At 38.9% G+C, this 13471-nt stretch overlaps 1 protein-coding gene across 1 annotated transcript in view; it reads left to right on the forward strand.

Annotated features, from left to right (window-relative positions):
* The window catches only part of slc4a11 (solute carrier family 4 member 11), a gene marked incomplete at its 5' end in the record, with an annotated part of 82065 nt that overhangs the window by 20481 nt on the left and 48113 nt on the right, over positions 1-13471 (forward strand). Inside the window, 2 exons of the mRNA XM_079222817.1 lie at positions 4777-4827; positions 9066-9182. Coding sequence (XP_079078943.1) covers positions 4777-4827; positions 9066-9182 — 168 coding nt within the window. The remainder of the gene's footprint in view (positions 1-4776; positions 4828-9065; positions 9183-13471) is intronic.

The raw sequence follows: 13471 nt of genomic DNA on the forward strand, positions 1-13471 counted from the left end.
CTGACATCACAATCAAAAACACACTCGGTAATGCAGAGGCAGAAGGGGATGTCGGAGAAATAATGCCGGAGAAATGTTCCCACACATTTCTGTTCACATGGAAACTCAGACGAGGGAATTGATTTGTGTGTTTTGATATTTGAGGAAGCCAGGACAGGAGAAATAGAAGGAAAAAAAACACACTAGGGAGTTTAGTTTGACAAACTTTATTCTTCTTGTCGTAAATCAAAAAGATCTACAACCGAAAAAAAAAGTCCTGTTTTCATTGTTGGAATTCCTTGTGAAAACAAAAGACGCAGTCAACCCAGTTGTCACATTTCTTATTGGTTTCAGAAAGGAGTACTGTAAACCAGATGTGAAGAGATGCTTTTCTCTTATAGTTTGACGAGTGCATCAAGTAAAGAAGTAGCAGCAAAAATTAGGAATATCCAGTCAAGGGTCAGTCTTTGACATTTAAAAGTCTTTTTCGATTAGTAGCCAGTCATACGGTCTTGAAGGTCCCTACAATGGGTTAACACATCAATTTATTTCAATTTAATTAATTTCAGTTTTGAAAAAAAAGGCAGGGAGGTGTTTCTCACTTTAGAAGGATTTTGTAATGTGAAAAACTCCATCATACAAACAACAGCATATAATCACCAACATATGAATATGAAATACTTGTAATTTGCTTTTCGATTACTCTTTCATAAAGATATTTTTAAAAAAATACATGAAAAATCAACATTGAGTGAAAAGAGTCGAACCACCAGAGAGGCAGACTTAACTAAACTTGAAGCATAATGCAAATATATATTATAGACCAAAGCAGCTGTAATTACGTGGTTAAATTAAACAAGCGAATTGTTGTGGGGATAAATGAATCCCCGGTTCTTGAACTCTTTTTTTCCTCTCCGCCCAACCTCAAGAGTGAAGCAGCATTTTGTATAATTAAAATTGCATTCTATTTCTTTTGCATGCTTGGCACATCAAAGAATCCTTTCAGGAGGAGATATATCTTGACATTCCTCTTCTTTATCACAGTTTTACATAGTTGCAGTGTAGTTTTACTGATTTGTTTTACATGCATACCCAAATTAGGCCTTATTCAGAATGGAGCGTTTTCCGATTATTCAAGTTTTAGGAGAGTTTGCGTCTTAGTGAGGGTTTTGCTGCAGTTTGCAACACACAGCATCTTGCCTGTTTACGGTTTTACACAAACCAACAGTTTGCAGAGATGTATGCCCAAAGGAAAAGCCCATATATGTGGTCGGAATGAGAAACATACCTACCTTTTTAAACGTGATGAAAGAGTTGGAGATTAACAGGTTTTTGGATCTATGTTTTACAGAATGTTGTTAAAGGATTGAAAGACGGAGGCTGTGCTCTCACTATTGAACACTGTCCGCGAGCTGCTTCGCTAGTCTGGGTTTGCTATGTAAACATAGTCACTTGATAGTGTTTGTGGATGTGCTTCTACAGCCCAGTATCACGGCAGTTTGTGAATTACTCATAAAATGCAATCAATTGGTTACATGGACAAAAAATGACAGTTTGTTTTCATGTCGCTCAGGACAAAACTAATGCCAATGGAAAGTCAATTAGAAGCCTTCCTAATGGTGGACACACAAATTAAAAGCATCCCTGTGACTAAGCAACAGTCAGAGCAAGTGACGTACTTTATAATATCCCAAAAGACGACTATTGGTGGGCAGAAGGGGAGGTGGAGGGGTCCAACAAACAGGACTTCCAACCAGAAGACTGGTTCAACACCATGTTGGGGTTTTATTGTCGTGATTTTGTTCCCTCAACCTAACTGTAACTAATAGTTTTAAGCCCAATCATGATGTTTTGCCTAAACCTGACTTTCATTATTAACGTAATTTTGTCTCGAAGAAAAAGTCAACCCGGGAAAAAAAAGTTTGTGTGATTTTGTGTGTGTGATTGTGCCTTTGTGTTGGACGGCTGTGATTTTAGCAGGGAAAATACCTGTGAGACATGCTGTTGATCTCTGGTTGTAGGATGAATATGTATAAACATATTAGGTTAATTATCAAGAGGAGCCTGACTGAAGAATATGGTAGCCCCCCCCTCAACCCCTCCTTGCCTTCAGCACACAATTTCTCAATAACCTTCAAAGTATCCCCTCCCCATATCTGCCTCGTCTTTCTGTGCCATCCACATGCAGCACGCATCCACAGGGACGCGTGACAAACACTCTGAAATGTTGTACTCTAAATTCCCGCTCAGTGCATTTGTAGTGGAGCTCTTCACCAGATTAAGTTTGGTTCCAAAATGAGATATTCACCGTTGCAAAACGATTGCTCGCCTGGAAGCAAAACTCACTGTGAATTTATCACTGAATGTGTGAGCAAAGACCTTTGCTGATGAAAAGACTGTTGCTGCATATAAGCATTGCCTGTTAAAACATGTTCTACCTAATGAACATGTTAGAAATGAAGCCCTTACATTTTTATGGTAACATCGAATGGGAATTCTTCTTTTTGCCTCGTGCTTGAACTGCATGGTTGCCCACTTTGTGCTCACTCTTGCTCAGTGTCTTTGACAGCTGTGGCCGCATTAGGAGGCGAGATCTAACGATCGACTCACAATCTAAATAGTGTTTACTGTGGAACAGCTCATTTCCTTTTATTTTATTTTTTTATTTATTTTTTCCATTGAAACACTGCTCTCACGCATGTTTTATTATCAAAAGATGAGCTCTTGAACAATCTTAAACTTTGAACCTAAAAAAAGTGGGACGCCGTGAAAGATTATCTTCCATGAATCTTGAAAAAAGCAATCTAAAGGTGAGGTAACCCACTAATAAGGAAAACTTGGAAAGGAAAGCACATTCCTGGATAAATGTTCTGATTCAGGTCAACAGTATCATTCAAAACAAACTCCCTCCCCGACCAACAAAAACAACAACCTCTTAATTGAGGATACACAGACAAACAAAACAAAACAAAACAAAACAAAACAAAATCTAATGAAAAATAAATAAAAATGAATTAAGAATTAGTAAATGAACAGTTATATAAAATCAACGATACACGATAGCTGCTCGCATCCTGGCTCAGCAAATGAGAACCTGCACTAGCAAAAGAGTAACTGGACTTCAGCATTTGTTATTAGGTCAAGCACAGGCTCGGGGGTGGGGTGGGGGTGGGCTCCAAGGAAAGAGTCCGTAACAGCAGGTCATGGCATACTACAACACCATATCAGAAGAAAGTCCATCAAAATATCGAAGAAGAGGTCTCCAGCAAGCATAAAACATTTCCTTTTATGGCCACACATCCATCAGGGCAACAGGTTGAGCAATGCACACGCACAGTCTTTAGGTTAACTGGAAGGCAATGTGCCACAGATAAAATGCATTTAAATGCTTCATCACCAGCATTACGTACAACGGATAACAACAGATTACAGAGTCAAAACACCAGTCACAAAAATATTTCCGAAGCATTCGTGCAATTTGCCACTTTGTTTTTCAAAAAGTCTCAATGAACCTGAAGTTAGAGCGTCTTTATCTTCTGTACTGTGAGATATTCCCCAGAGAAACAGGATATTTGAGCCGTGTACAGTTACAAGAGGGACTTAAATCAAATCCTCTGCCTATAATTGACCGCTAAAAAGTGGGCGGGCTGGAAAGTAGCGAGATACGGAGCTTCGTATGACAAAAGGTTGCAGGTTGATTGATGGATGGATGTTAAGATAGTATTGGTTTACATTGGTTGGTTCTAGCTTACGTAGGCATACGCCATGTTTTGTTTTACGGCAAGAAAAGATGATTTAACTTTCATTTAAAAAGATGTATATTGTTAAATAGTTGCACAATATGCATGGAGATATGATCTTAAACTTTTCATTTCATCTTGACTTTAGCACTTAGGATACTGTACATCGAAGGTGTCGGCTGTAGCTGCGTATAAGACACAGGACTAGATATGAGAAGCTGCACAGCATCAGTAGCTTCAGCGGACGCCCAAGAACAACAGAGTTTACATTCAAGTGACGAAACCCTCAAGCTGCAGCAGAAATCATTCCTCTGATCTGTTGGAGGCCAGAAAGGAAAACTAACGTTATAAAGCAGCCCTGTCTCCTCAAAATCCCGTTACCATACACTGAAATTGCTTTATGAATTACGTTTGAGGGAAACGTTTTCAACAAAGGGCTTTCACTCGGAAGACTGCGGTTCTCTTCTCGTGTGAACAAAGTACTTTTGTTGCCAAAACGTTACCAGGTAGTAGTTTTGTTGCATAAACCCAACCAAGTACTTTTCTAGCCGTTTTGTTTTGTTTTGTTCCAATTTTGTAGTTATTTTTAAACCAAACCATGATGTTTTTTTTTCTTACTGAACTTAACAAAGTAGTAAAACTGTAGCTGTTCAGTCCGGAAGAAAAAACGTTTCCATACCAAACTAAATTGAGAGAACAAATTTTTTTGCAGTTTTCAGTGTGTCATTAGTCAGTCATCTCATCCTAATGCCCATTAGGAGGCAGATACTTGATGCATAAGTCAGTGTATGAATGAATTAATAGTGTTTTGTGAAGTGGATCCATGATATGCTTACACTTAAATGCACCAGTCTTTCCCTCTTGAACATTACCAATTAATGACTAACAGAAGTCGGATAATGGCTCACATTTGTATCTTTTAACTATCTTTCATACCAACAATTACTGTTTAATAGAAATACCTCATGTCGAAATGAAAATTGCTCCCTGCAGGGCCTGTTACTGTGACCAGTTTCACCTCAGTGATTCTCTCTCTGTTGTGCTTTCTCTCCTGCAGAGGAACCACCCTCTGGGATGTCCAAGAATGGATACTTCTTTCAAGAAATGGGTGAGTCTGAGCCACCACCAGAACATATCCTCTTTTTACCGCTTTATTATTGTTATTATTACTTATTTCTGTTTTAATCCGAGTTTATATGTTCTTCCTCTGTTGCTACAGGGCAGTATCTGTTTTTAAAGGTGCTCAATAAATAAAGCAAGCAATAATAAGGAATGCATGAGTTGTATTCAGGGGTTTAGTGCTATCTGTTTAAATATGAGTCAGCTGTGACTGACCACATGGTCAAATGTTCAACTGACTTATATAGTTTCATCATGGTGAGACTAAAATATGCTGGCAGCCAAACATCTCAGTGGTATGAGGTGTTTAAATGTCAAATTGTTTTATTGGCTCTCTTGCATGGCATTCATTTTAGTGAGGATTAGATTTCTGAGTGTTAAAAAAAAGAAAAATGTCTATGAATTTCAACTGGATTGTGCAAACTATTCTATATCCTCACTTGGAGATAATACAAAAAGACACCTACACCTATAGGAGGAGACGCAATGTGAATAGAAAAGCGTGAGCGTTTAATGATGGATAGTGGGATTTTTTTATTAATTATTTGCATATTGCCAATGATGTCGTGAAAGATGTCATTGACAGATTAGAGCTGCAGCACAGACACCAAAAACTCTCCCAGCTCTCACACTCCACTGCATTTGGATATAAATAATAAACTTTGCTCCGGCTGTTATGATAACGGCAGTTTCATTACCTTCAAGCCAAGGAGAGGCACCCAATTAGTATGTGCAGCACAAGCAGTCAGGACAGAGTATGCTTGCATTGGCTCTCCCTGTCTCCCCACAGCCAATTATCCCCCTCCTGCAACACAGATTCACTCAGCAGAATCGGGGAAGGCCTCCCGCTGCAGCCCAACACAACTGTCGTTATACGGCTTCTTTTTTTATATATATATCTATATATATATGCAATTTCATTATTGTAGGCAAGCAAGCATCATCCACCATCGTCACCTCAGAGGTTCATTAGTGACGGCCGGTCTGGAATCCGGATGCTGTTGGCGATCAAAGGCTGTGAGCAGGGTGACATGAAAAATGATGATGAAAATGATTGTTTTATGTCTTGCACTGTAGAAGTGATTCTGTTGTACCGCTGCCTTCTGTGTCATTATGAGTGTGAATAGTTGTCTCCGAGTCATAACAACTATCAATGTGCTCATTCAGTGTGCTTGCGAAGCAATTGTAAGCGAGTGAATCTGATTACGGATGCACGTTTTTTGGGGTTAAATTGTGTTCTTTGTGGCCGACAACACAGAAGACAAAAAAAACATGCAATGTGTGAAGAATGGAACATTGCTTTGCTTCCGTGTAAAAACAAAAAAAACATTCAGTTTACTTTAAATTAATTAAAAGAAAGGGGCCAACTAGCTGAAACTAGTAAATGTTGTAAAAAATCGATAGTCAAAATGTTTATGCATTACTTTTTGTGTTAATTGACTAACTCATTAAACGACCAGTCTGCCATTTGGGCGAAATTAGACATTTGAAGTCGTCCCCTTGGCCTTTGGCATTACAAATAAATCAAAACAATAACTGACATTTGAATCTATCCACGTGAACGATTGTTTGTCGCAGCCTCACGACCTGTGTTGTGCAATCCTCAGCACAAAAGTTTCCAAACATCTTTGTGTGGCTGTGCCTCTGTAGTCTCTCTGTATGTCACATGTCAAAGGCTGCTGCAGAACGCCGCACGCGGTTCTAAGAAACACATCAATCATTCAGTGTTTTCATATCAAACATCCCTCGTCTCATGAATCACGATGTGAAAAAAATCCAGATTGAGATGTTTAATCAAATCAACCCTAAATCTGAAAATGTACTATATGTGGAGTTAGATTTAAATAAATAGATAGAGTAAAAAGCAGATACAATATTTACAAAGCAAGTGATAACTATTCTAAAAAGTTCTTCTGAAATTAAGGTCAAGCCGTGGATTTGCTCCTCCTGCTCGGCAGCCGCTGTTCTCTCTCAAGGTGATTTGAAAGTCACTGCCCAGCCGGGGAGTCTGAGACACAGCGAGGTTCAAATAATGTCAAGTGCTGCTGAGGGATGATCCCGATGCAAGACAAACTGGATGAACTGAAATTCGGGGCCCTCCTCACGGATAAGGTCAGCAGATAAAGAGCACGAGCATTGTTCTCGTCGCATCAAGCCCCCGATCGCCGGATGATATTTGGGAGCCCACTAGTTAATGTAGGTTTGGATTTGAGAGGCTGCTGTGTCGGGAAGAAAGAAGAAAAAAAACCTGGGATGAGTCATACAAACAGGCTCCAGGCTGAGTGCTGTGATGCTTCCTACCATACAAAATCCTGTCATTACGAACCGACTACCTGCTGAATCATGGGAGATTTTCTTCATATCAAAACAACAACATCCAAAAGCATTTCTTTGACCATCTGTGCCATTTGTTTTTTCGATTCTAGGTCCTCTGCTTACACCCAGTTATGCATTAAAGCAGGGGTATGCAATTAAAATTCAAAGAGGTCCAGTGAGAGGAGATTTCCTTGAGCAAAGGTCTGGAACGTCTTAATGTCTTTTACCCGCGTTTTTATTCAGTGCCTTATGATCAAACGCTGTTTTGTGCCCTGAGTTTGGATTTGAGTGGGCACGTTTGTCTCGTAGTGGCACCACATGAAATGACTTCTCTCAGACTATTATCCTGTCTCTTCCTCCCCCGTGTGTGTGTGTGTGTGTGTGTGTGTGTGTGTGTGTGTGTGTGTGCGTGTGCGTGCGTGTGTGTGTGCGTGCGCTTATCACAAGGCACTGATTGATTGGCTGAGTAGCCAATCAATCAGTGCCGTAAAGGCTCTGTCAAAATTGTTAATATTTCGCAATAATCCATCAGTTTTAGGTGCAGGTCCAGATAGGACGGGGTCTGGGTCCTATCTGGCCTATAAGTTACCTCTGCAGTGTAGTAATAATAATGAATAAATCTCTTCCAGGTAAATCAATAGCAATAGATTGATTGATCAACAAAGACAAACGGAATATGTTTGCCTATAAGGCCGTTTTACTTAAAAAAATCGATATACATAAAATAGGTATACACAAAATTGAAGCCTTCACATCAACCAAAACATAATTCCACATTATTACAGAGCGAGCTACATCGTTGGTCATTGTTTGGTTAGCTTTTAAACCTTTTAAACATTTTCCTCCATGAAATAATTAACATTTGATCACATTTCGACCTCTATACAGATTTTTAGTAGTTTCTGATTCTCATTCAAGATCAAAATCAGACCAATTGTCAAATATAATAGAGCTGGAACTGTTAAACCACTTAAATCTCATTTGTGGAAAAGATTTCCTTCTATGATAGGTTACTGAATATCTTTGGAAGGTTGTATAAATAACATGTTAAGATGTGACCATCGGCTCTGGTACCTTGTGATTTATGTATCTATTTGTTTGTACTGTAAAAGACCAAATGATTAATTAATTAATTAATAGAGAAAACACTTATAAGATGAATTAATAATGAAAACGAGTGTTAGTTACAGCCTTATATATATTACAAACTATAAAAACCCTGTTTTTAACCAAATCCTGCAGTTAAAAGCTTTTTTGTTTTACTCTCAACCTGCTGTAAAATCTGAGAGCATATTTGACATGTGAGCCTCCGGGTGATACGCTTCAGGTGACACTAAAACAATATTTGCATCTAATTCAGAGGATTCTCTTCTTTTTTTTAAGCACCAGATGCCTATTAAAGTGTCAGGTGGTTCATTGACTATCAGATAAGGTGTCACAGAAAGGCATAATTTCTTCTTCAGTAATAATATTTTGTCGCTGTCTGAACCTCTTGTTAAGCACAAATCTGACAGGATTTTACTTTCATGGGATTTTAGTTGTTATTGAACATTTTTACATACTAATAATACTTTATTTTTGTACTTTATTTAATATAGCCTTCTATGTTTTTATGTATTCATTATGAATTGAATATAGTATTCATTGTATTCTGCCAACATAACACAAGGAAATGTACATACTTGTATTAATGGATTCTTTATAATATTTGTGTAACATGTTTTACAAATACATAAGCATAATTTGTCTTGAGCTGTCTGGTGACATATTGTGCAGGAAGTACCCAGTAATTCCTGGACTTGCCAGCTGCTTTGGCTGAAGATGATAATAACAAGAATAAAAGCAGGCTGGCTGCCCGGTCTGGTAGCCGGTGAGGTTTCAGGAGGTGACCCTGTGCTGTTGTGTCCCCAGAGCAGCGGGAGGTGGAGCAGGAGGAGGGCAGCGAGGGCCGAGAGGAGGGACAAGACTCGCCAATCGCCTGCGGAGATGACATCCACCTCTACGACAACCAGATCAGCCCTGGGCCAGGTCAGTGCAGAGAGAAGAGAGTTTTTTTTTTTACCCTCTTTATCCAAACACAAAAAGCTGAACGACATCAATGGGCTTCTGAATGAGGTTTTCTTATTCCAAAAACAGAACCAGAAGTTCTCGTTTTACTTTGGCTCTCTATGCAGAAATCCCTGTTGTAAAATGTCTTCTCACTGCAACCATTGACCTGATCTGATTCTAAGTGCAACTGTCACAATCAGCTCGCTTAGGTATACAACAAAATAAAGGTTATAAATTGACAAGCTGCCCCTTGGAATATGCCAGTTAATAACCTCCTCTGCTGTCCACCCGTGTGATCAGTATCAACTGTTTTACGTCCTTTCTTTGCTCCTTTTTGGAGATGTTGTTATATCATAACGTGAGGCACCCTCTTCAGAGGCCGTGCGTGTCTGCGGTCATGGCAGATCTCCTGAGGCGTCACTCAAGAAAGCAAGAAAGCAAGAAAAGCAGAAAAAACTACAACTTTGAACTAATTTTCGCGGAGGCCCCGGTGGAGTCCATCCAGAGCCTGATGGCAGGTGCTGACTTGACAGACAGCTCCCTCAGCTGCAGGTGCAGATGATTTTTGACCCCGTGCCACGGCAACAGTCAAAGGTGCACCACGGAGGGAGAGAGGGAGAGAGAGAGGAAGAGAGAGAGGGAGAGAGAGAGAGGGAGAGAGAGAGAGAGAGAGGGAGAGAAGGAGAGAGAAAGAGAGAGAGAGAGAGATGCGCCCATTCCCTTTGAATGTGACAGGTGACCATGTCACTCGGGCTCATTCTCCATATATAGTAACACTTAAGGCGTCTGACAAGAGAGCTGGAGCGGTGCAAGATGGGAACAAGTTAGGAGCTCTCTCTCTTCTCTCTCTCTCTCTGTGAGTGTCAGGTCTAAAATAAGAGTGTTAAATACGAGAGTGGCGTGGTGTAAACTGTCACGGCATAACAGAAATACTCATTATCATGAACGTTAACATGGGAGGTGTTCAGACCTCTGAGCCGGGATGTGAGACTAAATTATGAGACCGAAAATATAAGAATATAAGAACTACAAAGAACTACAACTACAAAATTAAATCATTGAGAGCATCTGTAGTTCACAAAGTGTTTTGGTTATATGGTGGAATGTACACTTTATAATGCTACTACGCCAGCTACTGAGGTGTTGTACAGCTGTTGTGGAAGGTTTCCTGCGTTTTCATCTTCACCGCATCACACGACAATATCATTTCTGCGTTTTATGGGAAAGTAAATGAGGAAAAACAAAAATATAACGTGAGAATGTTGGAAAGTGAATAAAGTAGCTGAAAGCACATCGGTTCCACCGTCAGAATAAAGGAAAACCATTACGACTTCAAAAAGATGAGACCAAAAATGTGTTTTTTAATAGTTTTTTAATTGGAACATCAGTAGTAAATATTACATTCACACTGCAATTTTAAAAACAGGTATTGGCAATAATGTGCCATAGATTTTTTTGGTGCAGTTAAAACATTTCCTTCCTGAAAACAAGAAGCTTCATCTCATTGATGAAAAATAAAAAAACGGCCTAAAATAACATAATACACATAATTTTTTCAGTCAAGGTTATTTTATTATGCCGGCAGCGGGAGGCGTTATGTTTTCCGATTGGCTATCCGCCTGATCTCTTCTCAGCAATATCTCAGGAAACCCGGAGGGGAATTTATTCAAGTTGGCCTGAAAGAAAAACAATGAACTGATCAGAATTTGGAGGTCAAAGGTCACTGTGGCCCGATGTCCATCCGATTCTCGTGATATCCCAAGAATGCCTTGAGGGAAATTTAGCACTTGCACTCAAGGTTGAACTGATTAGGTGGTCAAAGGTCACCGTGACCTCAAAACGAACGCGTTCTTGGCCAAGAGTTTATATGCTAATTCTGTCAATTTCACGCAAATATCTAACAGGATGAAATGAGGAAGTGATGACATTCTGGACAGACATGTCAGACAATGATTGAAGTCTATATCGCCCAACATGCCTCGAGGGCCTTTATCTGTACAGCACACAACACCCTCTGTCCTTAGATCCTCGACTCCGATAACAACAATAAAATTATAACGTTTAATCAAGAGGTTGGTGTAATCACCGCACAGCATCTATTGTATGTGTGTGTAGACTATACCAAAATAGTAAAAATTACAATATAGAAAATCTAATTGACTAAAAATGATATACAGATGTAAACACATGTGAAGAAAATGAATCTGGGAGTCAGATATAACCTGACCTCTCCCCCTCACCTCCAACCAAGTCTAGTTGTCACATACATTCGACCCCAGTGTCATTAGATGTTTGCATGCCCGTTTCTGCTGTTAATTTGTCACAAATGATCATCATATTTGTATTATTCCATGTTAGCAGGCCACTCTGGAATATGTCCAGCGCATCAAATCAATGTAAGACGGGACTTTTAATCACATCCTGTTTGGCTAAATAAGCAGTGGTGTGGAAATGCAAACCACTGAGTGATTACATCAGACCCAGAGACGGCGGCTCTGATCAAAATCTAATTTCAAAAACATCTGTCCGTTGTAATTAATTCAGATATCTGTGTGCGTCTAACTGTGGCTTCTTTCGTGAGAAAATTTAGTCATGCTTTGGATGCTTTTATAATTCGGGTCTCATGCCAGCCGGGTTTCTAGGACAGTATTCAATCTTGACCTTTATGATATCGTGCCTGTTGGATATTTAACTGCAACCTATTAAAGAAAATGTTTTATAAGGGCGTCCAACATTTGAGTTATTTAAAGAGCCTTTTTTGATTTATTGTCCTGAATACGAGCTCTGCATCCAAAGTACAGCAGCAGCATATGTTTTTCTCTCCACCACAATGCCATTTTCATTCAAATGGATTCATCATCTTTAAATAGTTATTATATGTGTGCTCATATATCTCACCTCATGAAGTTTGATTTGTTTGACTTCTCATCTTTTGTATTTTTGTGGGCCGGGGGGGTTATCGTGAAATAAAAAAATAAAAAAGAGCACTTACTTGGAAATAAGAAGAGTGGAGGCACATTTTAATGATTAAGTGGCTATGAATTTGCACAGAAGGTGAGGCAAGGTTTGTCGTCGTTGGTCAGCATAAAGGAGCTTCTGTGAGACTGACAATGTGAATTGTGTCATCAGTAGTATATGATCCATTCACAGTAAAACACTTTGGAACCACTATTGGTAATGTACTGTGCAATTATATAGGTTCTCTTTGTTTCTCGGCTCAGCCGAAATGTTCAACAAGACAAAAAAAAGACGAAGCTCTCAAAATGTGCTGAATGTCGAATTTTTGTGGCAGAGACATTCAGAAAGTGATTCTCTCTCCAGACCTGTGACGGCCAAACACGACACGCTGCTCATTTTTTATTAAAAGGAAAAACTAGAATATTACTTGTTCTAATATTGTAACAATATATATAATAATGTATAATACATTATGCTAGGATGTAGATTGTACATCCTAGCATAATGTATTATACATTATTATTATTTAAACCCTAGTTGACTACATTTAGTGACATTAACTAAAGTTTTAACTTCTTGGCTCGGAAACCAATATTTTTGAAAATAGTTCATCCCAAACAATAGGTCTGTAAATAAAGCAATGTAGCCTCAACATACTGTAAGGTTTTATTTGCAAAGGTTAGACATAGAAAGAGTTAATAGAAAAAGTGCATATATATATATATATATATACAAGCTTTTCTAAAAACCTGCCCTAAAAAGAGAGGAAAATAAAAACTAATGACCCAAAATAAAATGTAAAGAGTAGTCACCTCAAAATCTTTTTGACTTTAAAGCAGTTGAGTCTTGTTTTTTTTTATGAACAACAGAGAATCAGTCAATAAGTACAAATTTGTCATCCATATCTGGACACCACAGTATTTTTACTGTCTGTACTATCCTGAGATGTACTTTTAAATGATAGTTAAAGGTTATTGATGTGTCTGTTTGAATGAAAATGAAAACAACTTTTAAAGCTTTCTGGCAAGTCTGCAATCATGTACTTCACTTTAAGAAATAAAAGGTACATGAATGTGCGACAAATTGGTTTTCTCAATAGGAAAAAAGAAGCTGAGAACAGGATTAATATTTTCTTTTCGCCTGTTTCTTAATCCAGCGCCACCAACAGTTTAAAGTTGTCACTTATCCAGAGAAAGTACTCAGCGTCTACCTGATGGATAGGCACCCGGTTCTCAGAAGACCCTGATAGTTGTATTGCTATCAGCTGAGATTTGTGATCATTGCTCGTGAGCAAATATTCACACGTTATT

Source organism: Taurulus bubalis (genome assembly GCF_910589615.1).
Source record: "Taurulus bubalis genome assembly, chromosome: 1".
Lineage (NCBI taxonomy): Eukaryota > Metazoa > Chordata > Actinopteri > Perciformes > Cottidae > Taurulus > Taurulus bubalis.